General features: G+C 60.1%; 1 protein-coding gene across 2 annotated transcripts; it reads left to right on the top strand.

The window, feature by feature from the left end:
• Positions 1 to 8,207: 8,207 nt before the first annotated feature.
• Positions 8,208 to 17,346, top strand: SKOR1 (SKI family transcriptional corepressor 1; the record flags this gene model as incomplete). 2 transcript variants are annotated; one of them, XM_081094105.1, is made up of 9 exons in its annotated part: positions 8,208 to 8,314; positions 8,536 to 10,738; positions 11,836 to 11,926; positions 12,856 to 12,963; positions 13,477 to 13,548; positions 14,976 to 15,050; positions 15,319 to 15,393; positions 15,913 to 15,978; positions 16,547 to 17,346. In XM_081094105.1, 9 exons carry the CDS (start codon positions 8,208 to 8,210, stop codon positions 16,639 to 16,641), a joined length of 2,892 nt encoding a protein of 963 aa, XP_080950231.1. The 2 variants fall into 2 exon arrangements, with proteins under 2 accessions (XP_080950231.1, XP_080950232.1); XM_081094106.1 differs by lacking the exon at positions 8,208 to 8,314 and having other exon boundaries at positions 8,543 to 10,738; positions 16,550 to 16,641.
• Positions 17,347 to 17,879: the final 533 nt, after the last annotated feature.

Here is a 17,879-nt window from a genome sequence, read left to right as displayed (position 1 = left end):
ATGTAAAATGGGGAAGTGCTTAGGAAAACAGCCTGGCAGTTCCTTAAAGGGATAAACAGCCCAGCGGGGGTGGTTTGGTGGTTGAGCATCGACATATGAACCAGGAGTCATGGTTCAATTCCAGGTCAGGGCACACACCCGGGTTGCAGGCTCAGAGTCAGGGTCAGGGCAAATGCTTGGACTGTGGGCTTATTGCCTGGTGGGGGGAGTGCAGGAGACAGCTGATCGATGCTTCTCTCTCATCATTGATATTTCTATTTCTCTCCCTCTCTCTTCCTCTCTGATATCAATAAAAATATTTTTTAAAAGGATAAACAGAGTTACCATATGACCCAGTTATGCTACACCAAGATGTATACCCTAGAGAAATTATAACACACAACTACACAAAAACATGTACATGAATGTTCATAGCACCATCATTCATAATAGCCAAAATGTGGAAACAACCCAATATTCATCAATGGCTGAACAGATAAACCAAATATGAGCTATCCATAGAATGGGATATTATTTGACAATAAAAAGGAATGAAATACTGATGCATGCTACAATGGAGGAACCTTAAAAACATTATGCTAAGTGAACGAAGCCAGTCACAAAAGACCACGGATTGTATGTTTCTATTTATATGAAATGTCCAAAAGAGGCAAATCTATAGAGGCAGAAAGTAGTGGTTACTTAGGCCTGGGGAGGTGGGGAGAGGGGATTATAGCTAATGAGTATGGGGTTTCCCTTTGTGGTGAGGAAAGTGTTCTAAAAGGGATGTGATGGTTGCACATTTATTTGAATAAATGAAAAACCATTGACTTGCACACTTTAAAAAGGTGAATTATGTGGTGTGTGAATTATATCCCGATAAAGCACAACCTGTCCCAGCAAGCAGACTGGCCCCAACAGTATTCAGATAGCTGCACGGAAGGGATCTGACTGGCAGGGAAGGGGGACCTTACACACGCTGAGCACCTGCTCTGTGTTGTCTACTTTATGCAGGGCTGCGAGCAGGAGGAGGATTTCAGGACCCTGGCAGTGAACACCTCCTTACATTTTGCACCCTGGGCACCTCACTCTAGCCTGGCTACTAGTATGTGCTGTACACTTAGCGCCTTATTTAGTCACTGTGACATCCCTAATAAGACCCATCTGACTACTTTACAGAGGCAGGTTTGGGGGCTCAAACACAGCAAAACTAGGACTTGAATGAACCCAGGTCTTCCTGGCTGCAGAGTCTATCCTCTTTCCAGCCTCCCCCCACACTGCGGAGTGGAGGAGGCGGCCCTGGGAAGGAAGCCCCTTCCAGCTGCTCCCCCACCTCCCCAACTACCTGCCAGGACCCATCCCCACCTCCTAAGAGAACAAGCCTTCAGGGCTCTGCCTGAGTAGCCTTGCCTGAATCTGGGTGGAAGGTAGGAACCCCAAGACTTCCTAGACATCACCAGGGAACACAGAACCTTCTGCTCAGGAAGGACCAGAATGGCCGCTAGACACCAAGGGCACCATTCAGTCACGATGGCCAACAAGTCAGCTGGGGCCTGGGCTGGGGCTCACAGCCCTTACACTCAAATGCTGTTCACTCATGCATTCAGCAACCATGCAGAGCACCTACTGTGTGCTAGGCTCTGTTCTGGGCCATAGGAATATAACAGCAAACAAAACATCCCAGTGGGAGAGACAGAAGATACTCTTAAGTAACTAATCGGGAAATATTAACCAGTGAACAATCCAAAACTGAAAATAAACAGCATGAGACAGAGAGGATGAGGGTCCAGGCCAGGAGGCAGGCTCAGAGGAGGCCCTTTGAGGTGTCCAGGAGCGGCCTCTGCAGCCTCAGAGAGGCAGGCACGAGGGAAGTCAAGGTTGCGTGCTCTGTGGGGCAGAAGCTTCTAGGTGCCGTTGACGGGTCCCCTTGCATTGGATGGGAATTTCAAGGTGCCCACAGAGTCCCTCTGCGCTGAGGACCTTGGAAAGAGACAGTGGCTAAGCTGGGACTGTCAGGAGGGGAGCCCTTGGGTGGGTGGGTGAGCTAGGATAGGGGCAGGGACCCAAACTAGGGACTTGGGGGCAGGAGGAGTCCCAGGGCCAGCAGAGCTACTCACCTACCCTCTTCCCCAAATTCCTCTGTGTAGACCATGGGGGCTTCTAGGTCAGGTTAGGGCAAAAGAGCTGGTCCTGGGCTCCCTTTTCAGGCCCTCCCACCCTAACTTGCATCCCCACATGCGGAGAGACCCCACCATAGGCAGAGCCAGTCCCGTGACCTTGCAACCACTCCCAAGGCCTCCCGGCTCTCCCCCAGCCTAAGAGGCCTGCACCACCAGGCCTCCCCTCCTGGACTCCAGAAGGAAGTGTTCACTGCAGTGCTCTTGGGCCTCCGGGTTGGGCAATCCTTCACGCCCCAAAGTGCCAATCAACGTGTCCATCCCACAGATGCAAGTATTGAGGCCCAGTCAAGGTCCACGGCACTCGGTGGTCAGCAGGAGAACTGGATCTGGGTGGAGGCTTTTCTCGCCCCTGTTGATGTCTTAGGAACGGAACCTTCCGCTGGGAGAAGAGCTGGCCTGGCCTCTGATCCCGAAGAGCCGGTCTGGGCAGCGCGAACCTGGAGTGCAGCCTGCGACCAGGCCCCGGACCTCTCTGGGCTTCGGACTTCCCCTTGGCAACCGGAGCGACAGCAGGGAGCTCAGCGCCTCCAGCGCGCTCCTCTCTGCTCCCGGCCACCCCCAGGCCTCGCCCCACCGCGTTCACTTGCCTGGGCTGCTGTTGCACCGGCCTTGGGTCTATCCGGCCGTCGGATTAATATCCAGATATTAAGTAAACAATAAATTAGCAAAACTACAAGAAAATTTTACAGCCCTTTGCATTTGGCAATCATTGAGTGTTAATTAGAAATTCATTACAATTAAAACCCTGCCTAAACAGGGCCTTCGCGCCTTAATTACATCTGATTTTTAATTCAGAATACGTGTTTACACAGTAAGCGCTACGTACCCCATGATTATCCCCAATCCTCTTTATACTGTACTAATTATGTAAATTAAACCTAATTAACTGACGAAAACTGCCGTTAATTCAACTGGTAAAAGATATGTGCTTGCGGAGGAGGCGCGGCCGCCCGGCCCCAGCCCAAGCCGGAGCCTAAACCGGCGGGGACACCGGGCAGCGTGGACGCGACGCCGGGACGCGGAGTCAGCGCGTCCCCGCTGGGTGGCGGGGAGTAAGTACGTGGTCCGGGGTGCTGCCCTCCGACCCCAGTGCCACTGGTGATGGATACAAGAGAGAATCAGGGCTAATGGGGGTCAGGAAAGCCAAGGACACAGACTCCCGCAAGCTCCCCAGGCTCTGGACAGGGCGGCAGGGCCGGAGCCCCCCTGAGGCAGAGGGGTCCCGCCCTGCCATTCAGAGCCTGAGTTCCAGGCCCAGCGCTGCCGGCACTGGCTGCCTGAGCCCGAGCAAGAGACCTGCGAGGCCGAGTGTTGTGAGGGTGGTGATTAAAGCTCCTCCGTTTCCTCCGTCCCTTCACTAGCCTGAGTTGGCTACCATGGCTGGCCCTCAGTTTCCTGCCTGTACAATGGGGATAAATGACATCTACTTATTGTCAGGGTCATTGTGAGAACCGGCTCTGCCCACTGTAAAATGCGGTTTGTGCTGATATTCACCGACTGGGGTGCAAGGCCGGCTCCCCGGAGACCACCACCCCTCCAGCGAGCGCCGGCGCCTCGGAGCTTCTCTCCACGTGCCTTCAATCCTTCTCCAGCTCCGACCAGGTCCGCGAGTTGGGTGGGTGCGCAGAGCCAACGGCGGGCGCGGGGAGCTGTCCGCAACTAGGTGCTGAACGGAGACGCCAAGGCGCCCCTGCGCGCCCCTAGCGCAGTAACCTGGAAAGGGAACTTTTGTGCGAGAAGTCCCTGGGGCCCCGCGGACAGGCTGCTGGGAGCGCCCTAGAGCACAATAGAGGCAGGACAGACAGGTCGCGCGCAGAGGGACCCTGCCCCTCCTCTTTCCACTCCCACCCCCCACCACCCCGGGGGCGTCCTGGCTCCGCGATCGTTGTCAACCACCACACCGGATTTTGAGATGCCTTTTAAAAAATCATTAGGAGGCTAAGAATAATTACCGAACGGGACTGTAATTATGGGGTGGGGGAGGCCAGCCGAGGGAGTGGGATGAGCAGGTGGAGTCGGGGGGCGGCTCTCGGGCTGGGACGGAAAATAGGTTCTTGTTTTTCTCAGCGGGAAGAGGGGAGAGAGGACAGCAGAATTGGAGAGGGACAGAGGCTGAGCCTGGAAGAGACGGAGGGGCCAGAGGCAGAGAGAGAAAAGGGCCGAGCAGGCTGTGGAAGGAAAGAGAGAAAGGCAGGGAGATCCAAGAGAGAAAGATGAAAACCGAGGGAGGCGAAAGAGCAAGAACTCCGCAGAGAGGACAGAGCCCTCAAACTCGGGGGTAGTTTTCAGAGATCCGTTAGCCAAGGGGAGAAGGCGGTGGGAAGAAAACGAGTCCTCGGGCCTGGTCTGGCCCCCCTCTCTCGGAGGGCGAGGCCGAGGTGATCCGCTCGCATCCCCAGAGCCTTTTCCAACGGGACAGGAGGAAAACGAAAGGGAAGAAGTGGAGAAGAAGGGGAGACGAACCCCAGAGGAGCTGGAGCTGGAATGCAGGAGGGGAGAGGGCCTGTAACCCGGAGCGAGAAGGAAAACGAGGGGGCGGGGGAGGGCGACCGGGCGCCGCTGGCCGCGGAAGATTTATTGTGCTGCCCGGGTTCCAAGGACGCGCTAAGCTCGCCGCCGCTGCCACAGTCGGTAACCGCAGTGGCCGCTGCGCCCCCTGCCCGGGCGGCCCGCCGCGCCCCAGGCCATCCCTGCCATTATTAACTTCTGTTTGATTAGGGTAATTGTTCAAACTTGGGCTGGACAGTATGATTAATTACAGTTTAATTAACGTGTCCATTAAGGACACTTAATACTGCTTGAGAGAGGGGAGGGCGAGGAGGTGCTCGGTGCGGGCAGGGAGGGAGGGAGGGCGACTGGTAACTCAGATGAAGTAGAGACCGAGAGGAAGAATAGGGGACCCAGTGGGGGGGGGGCTGGGGGGCGGGTGAAGACAGACACCCACAGGCAGAGGGCAGAGAATGGAGAGAAGAGGGGCTGTGGGGAAGGGGAGCACCCAAGGTGTCTGCAGAGTCAGAGGGCTAGACCTCCACCACAGGGAACTGAGCTAGCAGGAGGCCAGAGAGTAGTCTAGCCGTCAGCTAGAGAGCAGTCCTCCAACGAGGCACTGACTCCTGGTGAAAGTGCCCCCCGCCCCCGCCAAAAAAAACACACACAAAAAAAAACAGTTCCTGAGTCCACTGTTCAGGGAAGGAGGCAGGAGGTCGCTCCTCTCCAGGCTGGAGCTGTCCTGACACCTCAGATCCAAGGCAGAGCAGTGGGGGAGTTGGCTCTGCTCTGCCCCTTTCCAGCGACCACCCCCGCCCTCCGCCCCCGCCCCCGCGGTCCTGCCCCGGCCGCTGGTAACCCTACTGACTTTCCAGGGCCACCCTCCCGCTCCACCGCCCTGGCCCGAAAGTGCGGTAACCCTCCCTGCGACCCTTCTGCCTGAGCTGTCCTTACCCCATACCCGCCCTTGGCCGGGACCGCTCCTGGTCCCTAGGAGGAAAGCGCCTCCCCACTTCATTCTTAGGGGCAAACTTTGCGGCCCAGCCCCTTTCTCCCTCTAGCCCCTTTGGCGAGCGCAGGCCGCAGGTGCCGGGCGCAGGGCGCAGGTGTGCGACAGCTTACCTGGGGCGCGCGGGCCAGGGGATACGGGACACGGCGGGCGCGGCGCGTGGCCCGCGGGCTGGCGGGCCCCCGGAGACGCCAGCGACTGAGCGGGCTGTGGGTGTGGCGCCCGGCTCACAGCTGTCAGGCTTGCCCGCTCCGAACCGGCCTTCCCACTCGGGCTCTGACCGCGTCGTGCCCGTCGCCGCGCCACGCGCACCCAGCTTCGGCCTCCGCTCCGGGCCCTTCCGGGGCCTCCGGGGAAGCGGCGCAGGGCACACGTTTACGCACCCAAGGCCCTAGCGCCCCGCACCTGCTGAGAGCCGGCGCCGCGCGGGAGGGGCTGGCGGGGCCACGGGTGTGAGCGCAGTGAGCCCGGGAGCGCGGCTGTGCGCGCGCGCGGGGAGGGGCCGAGCCGTCACCCGGAGAGCCCGGCGGATCCCGGACTCCGCCGCGCACCTCCGCTCACCGCTTGCCCGGCTCCAGCAGCCGCCGCCGCACGGTGAGTATCTGCGTCCGGTCGCCCGCCGCCCCCCGCTCCCTGACCCTACAGCTTCTTTCGTTTAGTTCCCATTTGGGTTCTAGCGGCTGTTTTTATTATTATACCTAAGGAATCCGTCGCCTCACTCCCACCGCGTCCGCCTTCCACCTCGTCGCCCACTCCTAGCTCACCCCTCTAGCTCCCGGAGCCGGCGAGGGTTCCCCGAGCCGCCCTAGCCGCTGCTCCTCGTCACTGCGTACAACCCTTTACCCTGGCTTTCTGCTCTGGCCCCCGAAATTCGGTTCCTTTCCTAGGGCCCCCCTTCTCCTGGTCCCGGGGCCTGGGGCCCCTCCTTCCATTCAGGAAAACCCCGCGGGGACCACAGACCCTCAGCTTGGGGAGGAGGATGCGCTCGGCTGGGAGCAGTCCCTTCACTGCATGCGGGCAGGGCACACTTGCCCATTTCGGGAAACCGAGAAGCCGTCGTCATTTCGCAGAACCGTGGTGCCCTCCACCACCGTCTCACCCCAGGCCACCTCCTCAGCCCGCCTGAGAGCCCTGGGGGGGGGGGGGGGAAGCGAGGCTTGTCTTCCTGATCCCTACGCTGGGGAGTTACGACCGTGTTTTTGCTCCTAAATGTTACAAGAGACTTCAACAAGGAGGGTCAACTTGTTTCAATTCGATCCACAGAGATAAAGATGAAACAGGCAGATAACAGATAAATAGCTTGATACTGGGAGACGGTATGAAGACAGATGGGAGAAAGAGGAGGGAGCTGGGAAAGACAGTTTAGAGACGATAAGATCGGCAGCTGAGGGGCACCTAGATAGAGGAGGAGGGAGACGGACAGAAGGTCCTAATCCTCTTGATGAAGGCTTTTGAGCTGCCCCTCTGAACATGGGTTTTCCTTTCCTAGGGAGTTAGAAGAGGGGCCCTCAGGGTTGGGCTGCCTGGGCCATAGGAGCGCCTGCAGCAGTGGGCCCGGGGGAGCCTTCTGAGTCTGAGGGCACCGGGCTGACCCTGGCCACCTAGAGAGCTCCAAGCATCCCTCCCCTGATCCTCCCGCTGCTGAGGTCCGCGGGCACCGCTGCCTCCCTCCCTGAACCAGCGAGCAAAGCATGGGACAGGCGGCAACTTTTGACCTGGAGCCTTGTATTGGCTTTGGAGACAGATTAGGATTCCCCTCAGCCCATATTGAGCCGGGGTAGCCCTGCACGAAGTATACTCAGAGAGGAGACCCCACCCCGAGCCCTCAAAAAAGCCCAGAGCCCAGAGAGACTGCATTTGGCCTGAGCTAAAATGGTATGTCCGAAGGAAGGAAACTTGGGGAGTGCGCAGCTAAACGCGAAGGAGAAGAGGCTCCTAAGAAACTTCCTTGAGAACCTCTCCATCTCACACGCTGACCCGATGGAAACCAGCTTTGGCCTGGAACACAGCTAAAAATGCAGAAAATGTGATGAGGAACTGCCTGACCCTGGTCTCACTGATGGCTGGAAAGAAAACTATTTCTATTTCCAGCCTGAATCTTTCTGGCGGGGCTCCGGACGGGAGAGAAGCTCGGGTTTGTGGAAACCAGTGCTATTATCCCGGGGATCCGGCCGGCGGTGGATGACCTGGGGGCCTCCCTGGGGCTGGACGCAAATGGCGTGTTTTGGAGAGAGCGAGATTCAGCACCGCGAACAGCGGTGGCCTCAGACTACCCCACCACCACCACCACCACCACCACCCAGCCCGGAGACCTTCCTCCTTTCCTCCCCCCGCCCCCCGCCCTCCGCCCCCTGCTGTCTGGAGTTGGGCAGTGACCGCCCCTCCCCCAAACCCTCCGCGCGCTGCCCCCGCCTGCCCACCCGCGTGTGAGCACTACAGAGCTGAGGGAAGGCCGTCCCCGAAGTGCGGGCTTCAAGACCAGGGCGGGTAGGGCCGGCTGAGGGTGGCCGAAGGCGCACGGATCTCAGCGCCCGGGAAGCTCGTGTTCGGCAATGTCTTTGCTGTGTGGCTTTGGGCAAGTCACTCTCCGTCTCTGGGCTCCACCTCCTCCCCATTCCCAAAACGGGATTTCTTTCCTAGCAGACCGGGCATTCCTGAGGTCTCAATTACCCCTCTGCTCACCCAAACCCCGGGGGCTTTTGTTCCGGCGCCAGCATGAGTCCGAATAACAAAAGGCGCCCGTCTAGGGGGCGAATGAGCTTGGACTCCCCATTGCCAAGATTCCCACTCGCGCCAGACTCAGCGCGCCCCGCTGGGCGGGCCCGAGCAGCGGCGGCGCTGAAAATGGCTCATCTGCTCTCTGCTTTCTCTGTTTCGCAGGAGCGGCGGCATGGAGGCTCTCACCACTCAGCTGGGGCCGGGGCGCGAGGGTAACTCCTCGCCCAACTCGAAGCAGGAGCTGCAGCCTTACTCGGGCTCCAGCGCTCTCAAACCCAACCAGGTGGGCGAGACCTCGCTGTACGGAGTGCCTATCGTGTCTCTGGTCATCGACGGCCAGGAGCGCCTGTGCCTGGCGCAGATCTCCAACACCCTCCTCAAGAACTACAGCTACAATGAGATTCACAACCGCCGCGTGGCCCTGGGCATCACGTGCGTTCAATGCACGCCCGTGCAGCTGGAGATTCTGCGTCGGGCCGGCGCCATGCCCATCTCATCGCGCCGCTGCGGCATGATCACCAAGCGGGAGGCCGAGCGCCTGTGCAAGTCGTTCCTGGGCGAGCACAAGCCGCCCAAGCTGCCGGAGAACTTCGCCTTCGATGTGGTGCATGAGTGCGCCTGGGGCTCGCGTGGCAGCTTCATCCCCGCGCGTTACAACAGCTCGCGTGCCAAGTGCATCAAGTGCGGCTACTGCAGCATGTACTTCTCGCCCAACAAGTTCATTTTCCATTCGCACCGCACACCCGACGCCAAGTATACCCAGCCCGACGCGGCCAACTTCAACTCTTGGCGCCGTCACCTTAAACTCAGTGACAAGTCGGCCACAGACGAACTGAGCCACGCGTGGGAGGACGTCAAGGCCATGTTCAACGGTGGCACTCGAAAGCGGACCTTCTCGCTACAAGGAGGCGGTGGCGGTGGCGCTAGCGGAGGGTCGGGTGGGCAGGGGAAAGGTGGCGCTGGCGGCGGCGGGGGAGGCCCGGGGTGTGGTTCGGAGATGCCCCCAGGCCCGCCGCCCCACAAAAGCCTGCGTTGTGGGGAAGATGAGGCCGCCGGACCTCCTGGGCCACCTCCCCCCCACCCGCAGCGGGGGCTTGGTCTGACCGCGGGAGCCAACGGCCCTGCGGGGCCTGGAGGGCCTGGCGGAGGCGCCGGCGTTCGCAGCTACCCGGTGATCCCGGTGCCCAGCAAGGGCTTCGGCCTCCTGCAGAAGCTGCCCCCGCCCCTTTTCCCGCACCCCTACGGCTTCCCCACGGCCTTCGGCCTCTGCCCCAAAAAGGATGACCCTGTGCTAGGGGCGGGCGAACCTAAGGGCGGCCCAGGCACCGGGAACGGCGGGGGCGCGGGCACGGGCGGAGGCGCGGGCGGCCCAGGAACCGGCCACCTGCCCCCGGGGGCCGGGGCTGGCCCGGGTGGCGGCGCCATGTTCTGGGGTCACCAGCCCTCTGGGGCAGCCAAGGACGCGGCCGTGGCCGCAGCGGCCGCCGCAGCCACTGTGTACCCGACGTTCCCCATGTTCTGGCCGGCGGCAGGCAGCCTCCCGGTGCCGCCCTATCCGGCTGCGCAGAGCCAAGCGAAGGCTGTGGCGGCCGCTGTGGCGGCGGCGGCGGCAGCGGCGGCGGCGGCGGCGGGTGGCGGCGGCCCCGAGCCTCTGGACGGTGCCGAGCCGGTCAAGGAGGGCGGCCTGGGCGCAGAGGAGCGCTGCCCCAGCGCGCTGTCCCGCGGGCCGCTGGACGAGGACGGCGCGGACGAGGTGCTGCCGCCGCCGCTGGCCCCGTTGCCGCCGCCGCCGCCAACCGCGCGCAAAGGTTCCTACGTGTCGGCCTTCCGGCCTGTGGTCAAGGATGCGGAGAGCATCGCCAAGCTCTACGGCAGCGCCCGCGACGCCTACGGCGCGGGGCCCGCCCGGGGGCCAGGGCCGAGCGCGGGGTCCGGTGGCGGCTATGTGAGCCCGGACTTCCTGAGCGAGGGCAGCTCCAGCTACCACTCCGCCTCGCCCGACGTGGACACTGCTGACGAGCCGGAGGTGGACGTGGAGTCCAACCGATTCCCCGACGACGAGGGCGCCCCGGATGAGACCGAGCCTGGTGCGCCCGGCGCGCCCGGCACAGGAGGCGGCCCAGACGGAGAACAGCTCGCTGGGCCCCCGTCTACCACCTCCTCCGGTGCCGATGGCCCTGCAGACTCTCCGGACGGCAGTAGCCCTTGTCCCCGGCGCCGCCCGGGGCTACCCCCAGCCAGCCGGTCCGTATTTGGGGACCTGGCGGCCGACGACGTGGTGCGGAGACCTGAGAGGAGCCCGCCGAGCGGGGGCTATGAGCTGCGAGAGCCTTGCGGGCCGCTGGGGGGCCCCTCGCCGGCCAAGGTGAGCCCAGCGCCCGCCCCACCGGTGGCGTGTCCATGCTTAGCCCTCAGCACCGCGGAGATGTGGGGCTGGCCCCGGCCGGGCGGGGAGCGGGGATTTTGTTCTGAGCCCGCACTGGAGCAGCAGGCCTCGGCTACGCTGGGTGGGCCCAGCTTCAAGAGCCCCGCGGAGCTGCGTTCGCTGGAGCCCCCAGCTGAAGGTTTCGGAAGGTGGGGGCGGTGGGAAGGCCTGCGAAACGCCTGTGCTGTGTTTTCATGGATGGGAATGAGCAGGAGACAGGCAGGGACCATCAGTTACACAGAACCAGCAAAAGACGAATGAAGGGCGTCTGGAGGGAGAAGGTGGAGGAGAGGAAGGGACCCAACTCCAGAGAAAGGCGCAGGTGAGGCACGGCCGGTAACACTCCCGTCCGGGTGAGACTCAGAGCTCCAGGGAAGAGCAGCGGGTAAGCAGAGGGCGGCCTCTCCCCAAAGCCAGGCCACTGCAGTGCGGGGTCCCCGGAATCTTCTTCCACCCCAACTCATAGTTGTCCGGGTCTCTACGAATTCCCGGTGGGAAGCTGTCCGCGTGGTGTGTGGGCTGGCAGGGGGGCTCTCAGGTGGGTTGGGGCCAGCGCGGGGGTTTAGGTGTGTGTGTTGGGAGGGGGGGGTTGCAGTTAAACTGGGATTGTTGGCCCGTTGAAAGTGGGTGCCCACGCTTGTACATTTCCATTCAGTCCATTAAAACACGAGTCGTTAGCCAGATGCTAAAGGCGTCATTTGTGCCTGGGACTCGGCGCCAGAGGGAGGAAGATGCGGGATTAAAGTGGGCGACGAGAGCGGGGGCGGCTTTGACCAGTTCTTGGCTTGGGAACCGGTTTCTGTGTCGGATGATGTTCTCGGGGCGCCAATACTGACCCTGAATCTACAACAACAGTGGAGCGGCCCCCAAGGGCGCAAGGCTGTGCGGTGTGCAGCACGGCCGCCCGGGGCGCTCCAGCCCCTGCGAGCCCATCTCCGCCACCCCTTCCGCACTCCCTCCCCGCCGCGCCGGGCTGGGCGGCTCCCGGCCACCGCCAAGGGTCCCCCTAACCGCCTGTCATTTCTCGGCCGCCGCAGGTGTACGCGCCCGAGCGGGACCAGCACGTGAAGAGCGCGGCGGCGGCGCTGGGGCCCGCGGCCTCCTACCTCTGCACCCCCGAGGCCCACGGTAACGCCCCCAACCCCTCTGAGCGGGACGCTGGCCAATGCGATGGGGGGACGGCAGGCAGAGGGCCAGGGCCAGGGGAGGTCTGCGAGGGAAGACGAGAGGAGAAAGATAGAGGCAGAGAAAGCCACAGATAGGAGAGGGAAAGAAAGACAATGAAAGAAAAAAAGACGCCAAGCGAGAACTTCAACAACTTCCAACGGTTGGTTACCTAACAACAAACCTGACTGTCCAGCACATAAACACGCTCACCCACACCTCGTACACTGGGTGAAAGCCTTTTAAAGATCACTCCTGGCGCCGCTTTCAAGTGCTTTCATGTATAAAGCAAGCGGGTTTGGCCGCGAGGTACCCCGTGGACAGGCCGGGTCCAGCGCATGGTGGCGGCACTTGGCTGCGCACTTGGGTACACCGGCCGCGGTAGAGGTGGCCCAGCGCGGTTGGGGGTGGGGAGAGCCCTGCACGTGCCAGAGGGACCCAGTGGCTCGCAGATGAGAGGCTGAGGGCTGAGGGAAGTCCGGCTGGCCAAGCCCAGGAGCGGCTCCCCCGCCGCCGCCACGCCGCGCTCACTGCCTGGGCCGCGTTCTCCGCGGGAGCGGCGCAGGCAGACCCGGCGGCCACGCGCGCTCGCGGTGCCCCAGTATCTGCGCGCGATGTAGGTCGCTTGTCCCAGGTGGGCTCGGTTGCTGTATTGCTCTTTTTCAAGGGGCTAGGGAGGAGGCGTGGAGACCGAGAAGAGCAGACCGCGCGGTGGGGGGTGGGGGGAATGCCCGGCCCAAAGCCTGAGGGTGCGAGCCCAGGCGCGCAGCATGGAACAGCGGAGGCCGCGAAGCTTTTAATTAGGGCTCGGGCGCCCGGACTGCAGCAGCTCTGGCTATATCGGGGTCACGGTTTCTTTGCCTCTCCTTGAAACTCGGTTTATTGCCTTTAAGAGCCAGATAAGGAAGACAATCACTCGACCGCCGACGATTTGGAAACGAGGAAATCCTACCCAGACCAAAGGAGTATCTCCCAGCCAAGTCCTGCAAATACAGACCGAGGTGAGCCCTAGGATCCTCCGGCAGCACCCCGAGTTGGGAGTTGGGACCCAAGTCGCCCAGAGTCCCCCCGGCTTTGGCTTGTGAGGAAAGCTTTCACCAAGAGTAGGCGGCTGTGGGCCCCTTCTGCGGCTGGCAGATAAATAAACAGCGCAGGCAAGGTGCAGGCCACTCTCCTGAGTCGCTTACCTCCTTGGTGGGTTTGAGCTCTTCCGGGTAAGAGTGTTTCAGAAGGAATTAGGAACACCATCACCCACATAAAACAGGCCAGAGGGCACTCCCTGCTCTAAGATAGCCTCCCTTCCCTGGGTCTCCTCCAACGGGTCACTCTACAATGATGGCTACATCCCTAAAATGTTGGCTTGGAATGTGGGTAGTACTGGCCTGTAACTGTCTCCTCTAATGGCACCAAATCTGGAGTAGGTCCCTGACTTAGCACAGTTCCCAGGAAGCTCACCCCTCCCCTCCCAAGGCCCCTCCCAGACAGAACCCCTCTCACCTGTCCTCCTATCCCAGGCGAAGATGGGCTCACCCTGGAGGTCACTGCAACACAGCTAGTGGAGAAAGATATCGAGAACCTGGCCAGAGGTGAGGTTAAACCTGAGATGGGGCTACTCTGGGGGGATAGGGGGGGATTGCCCTTCTTGTAGGGGGTGAGGTTAAATCTGTGAAATGGGGCTACTCTGGGGGGCCCTCTTGTAGGGGTGTTATTCCTATTGGTGTGAGAAGACAGGGCTCTTGGGCAGTCAGTCTTCACTAAGGGGAAAGGATGACCCGGCACATTGTCCTGGGGCAGAGATGTGGGTGTGAGAGGGGGTGGCTAGAGGAAACCAGACCCCAGAGGCTCACTGGAAGTGTGCATTCCTAAGGCCAGGTCTGTCTAAACAGCCCAGTGAGAAACAGAAGCCAGTAAAGATCCTAGGAACTTGATGCATGTGGGCAATCAGGACATGCTGGGTCTCCCAAACTCCCTGGAAAACGTGACTTTCTGAATAGCAAGATTCCTAGGAGGCATCTACTTTAGGAATGTTCAAGGGGTTAACTTTTTTCCTGGAATTAATGTAAAACCACTCACCCCACCCTAAATGGGGTGGGGATGCAGCTCATTTGCAGAATAGGGTCCTTGGGGTGTTGCTCAGTCTGCCAGGCAGAGTGTGTGACTTCAGGCACAGAGGGGAGCCTCTGACCCCACTTTGCTCCTCTCTCCCCTCTTCTTGTGTTTTTGAGCACCTGCTCGGGAAGGATTTCTCAGAGAGCCTCCCCAGGGGGAGGACCCAGATGCCAAGAGCTCCATGGTCAAGGCAGCCCCCTGCCATTTCTCTGGAGCTGGTTTCTGAGGTCACTAGCAGGGTTTCCCACCTCTGCCTGCTACCCTCTCCCCAAACTCGCCCAGGGATGAGCTTGGAAACTGTTGTGGGGGGAGAGAAAAGCATCTGTGGTCTTTGACTCTGTAGCTACGGATTTTGCAGGATATGTAATTACCTTCAAAATCATTGGTGCTTTATGTGAGTGTTTTTAGCATGGATTTGGGGCTGTGCTAATAGCATTCATATAAAATTGTAAACAAACTGTTGTGAGTATGTGTATTTTTCCAGGGCTGGGATCCAAGACTTTGACCAGATTCTCCCTGGCCTGTATGACTGAAGGGAAAGATTAGGTCTCACTTTTGAAGGGGTAAACTGAGTCCTCCTGCGCTAGCCTCCAAGATTAGGGAACTAGGAACAACTTGAAGCAGGGGCCACTCTGCTTGGTGCCTTGAGCCAGGACTTGGAAGTGGAAAGTGCCATCTACCATCCTGATTTGATTCTCCTGGGCAATTTACTTCCCACCCCTTCTTCCTAACCCAAATCCTTTGGAAGCAAATGGGTAAACTGGGTGCTGAGGGCCTCTTCCTCCCGACCCAACGCCCCCAACGCCCATCTCAGGGCTACTGGCCTTGGCAGGACCTGCGTGCCTTGGGGCCTCCTGAGTCCTGCACACCCTCTCCTTTACCTCCCACTCTCGCCCGTTCACAGACGAGCTGCAAAAACTGCTCCTGGAGCAAATGGAGCTCCGCAAGAAGCTGGAGCGAGAATTTCAGAGTCTCAAAGGTACCCCCATCCTGCCCCACCCCAACCCACCCTACCCCACTTCACGGCCAGAACCTTCTTCCCTCTGAGCCTGGCTCCAGGACCCCAGTGCCAGCCGCTGCCCTGCGCCCTGCGGACACCGGGAGCCCTCCTTTGCCGGGGTTTCCCACTAGACCAAAGACTGGGGGTGGGGGTAGGGGTGCGGGTGGGGTGGGGGATGGGGAGCGGGGAAATGGGGCCGAGGGAGGGGGGCTGTGCTTAACAGCTCTCACTTAATCAATTTGCACAGATAATTTTCAGGATCAAATGAAGAGGGAATTGGCTTATCGAGAAGAAATGGTGCAACAGCTGCAAATTGTCAGAGGTAAGACGGGAGTCAGGTGAGCGCGTGCACGGGCCATAACTGCCTCTCGTCTGGCAGGAGCCGCGATGTTGGCTCAGTCATTTGGATTTAAATTGAAGGTAATTTAACAATTATTTTTTTTATTTAATATCCTTTGTATACTCTGATTAGCCTCAGAATGGCAAGCGAGCCCAGCAAACGGCTTGCAGGCATCATTACATGGAGTGATTGAACTTCTTATCGCGGCAATTTCCATGGTTTCTAAATTAAAAATCGAGGCGTAAAATTACCTGGGAAGTAATGCCTAAGTTCGCTTTAATTTTGGTTAGATCCGTCTGCCTCTAAGCACCATCCCAGGCCATTTCCTCCCTCCTCAGGCTGCAGTTTGGAGCCTTGATGCCTCCTCCCTCGGCCCCAGTCTTGTTTTCCGAAGGGGCTGAGAGCTGAGAAGAGGGTGAGGCTGGGCTCTGACGCCGGCCCCGGGCCGGGCCGGTGGACGAGTGGACTCATTTCCTCCCCGGCCCCTCCCATGTCTTCCAGACACTCTGTGTAACGAACTCGACCAAGAGCGGAAGGCGCGCTATGCCATCCAGCAGAAGTTAAAAGGTGCGGAAGCCCAGGAACAAAGATGGGGGATGGGGGGTGCCAGACACTGGCTGTGCAGGAGAATGAATGAATGATCGAATGAATGAATGAATGAGTGATCGAATGAGTGAGTGATCGAATGAATGAACGAACGAATGAAGAACCACGGTACTAGAGTGAGGGAAGGCCAGGTTTACATGGATCAGAAGCTGAGAGGAGGAAAATAGGATTTGCTTTTAATGAGGAAATGATTTCAGAACGGGTGGGATAGGGAGAAAGAGCCCCCTGAGCTCTGGGCATTGGGAAATCTGCCCTCAGGTCCAACTCTTGCCTTGAGCAGATGGACCTTACTCTTTCTGTGCCTCAGTTTCCTCTTCTGTAAAGTGGGGCCTTTGCACCAGAGCAGTGGTTTTGAATCTCCCGGGTCTCTTTTCTGTCCTCCTATCTTCTGATCCATTCCCTTGAGAACCCCTGAGCCGGAAGGGGGGGGGGGGAGACCCAGGCGGGCAGAGGAGAGGGGCGCGCAGACCGTGCCCGGGAAACCAGGCAGGTGAGGCACCCAACGTGGTCTGCCCGACTCTCTCTCCAGAAGCCCACGACGCCCTGCACCACTTCTCCTGCAAGATGCTGACTCCCCGCCACTGCACTGGCAACTGCTCCTTCAAGCCCCCGCTGTTGCCCTAGGGCCGGCCCCGCCGCGCCCCCGCGCCCTCAAGCCATGCTGCTCTCTTCCTGTAAATACCTGCGGCCGAGGCGGCCGAGAGCGAGGAACAAGCCATTCGGACCGGACCGATGTAAATACAGCCTCCCATCCGCCCTCCTCCCGGGCGCCTGGGCCGTCCCCGCCCACTCCCGGGAGCCCCAGCCCAGGGCCCCGGCTCCATTTGCTCCATTTCCAAGTGTAAATACCATTTCGCCCCACGGTTGAACTCCAGGGCATTGGACCTCATGGGGTTAACTGGACAGAGGGGGTGAAAAAGGGAAGAGGGAGACTCCTCTTCGCCTCTGTACAGCCTCGGCCCCCCCGGTTGTGATTACAATGTAGCAACTTGGCTGGCGCCGGCCCCGCGCCGGTCCGTCCACTTCTGAAACTTGTTCCTAATGACAAAGTGGCTATGTGCAATGGATATACATGTACTGCGAGTCTCTTGGTTCAGTACTGAGTTTACTTTATTTATTTATGCTGTATGTTGTTTTGCTTCCTTCTCCTGGACCTACTTCCTGCCCCGTTTTGCAGTCCCTTTGGGGTTTTGCTTTGTCTCTATTTTGTTGTAACCAGCACTTTAAAAAGGGCGACAACTGACTCACGAGATGGAGACCACCTTGACCTGTTTGGGGAGACCACCCTGTACCCGTGACTTTTGTTCTGTTTTTAATTAAAAAAAGAAATCTGTCACTTCCGGAGGCGTGGAAGTGCAGCTGGGGAGCGGGGCCGGGTGGCTAAGGGCTGCGCAACAGGTGGAGCGTGAGGACAGCCGCGCGCGTTCTGGGCGCCGGGCTGAGAGCCGCACCCGCTCCTGTGGGCAGCCGTGAGGCCGGACGCTGCAGCAGTCGGTAAACACACCCAGCCTGCCCCCCAGGTCACGCCCTCCCCGCCTTCAGGACCCGCTTTGGGCCGGGGCCTGGGTAAAGGAGACTGCCGCGGCGCAGTTCCTGGGCCCCTGGCCCCCCGGGGGGGGGGGCAGAAGAGTTTATTCGTGCCATTTCCAGACGGTACTACCCAAGAGGTCACTTCCTGGGCGCCCAGAGACCGGCCCTGCCCGGGACCCCAGGCTCCCCCAGAATTGCCAGGAGCTCAGACACCGCGGGCCACGCCCTGGGGCGCTGGGGGTGGCGTGGGGGGCGAGGTAGGGGGGCAGGCCTGGGAGGGGCAGGTCTGGAAAGGCAGGGCGAGACTCAACGCTGGCGCACAGGCGCCCTCT

This window comes from Myotis nattereri, assembly GCF_964212035.1.
Source record: "Myotis nattereri genome assembly, chromosome: 1".
NCBI classification, from domain to species: domain Eukaryota; kingdom Metazoa; phylum Chordata; class Mammalia; order Chiroptera; family Vespertilionidae; genus Myotis; species Myotis nattereri.
This window is presented reverse-complemented; position numbering and strand designations above follow the sequence as displayed.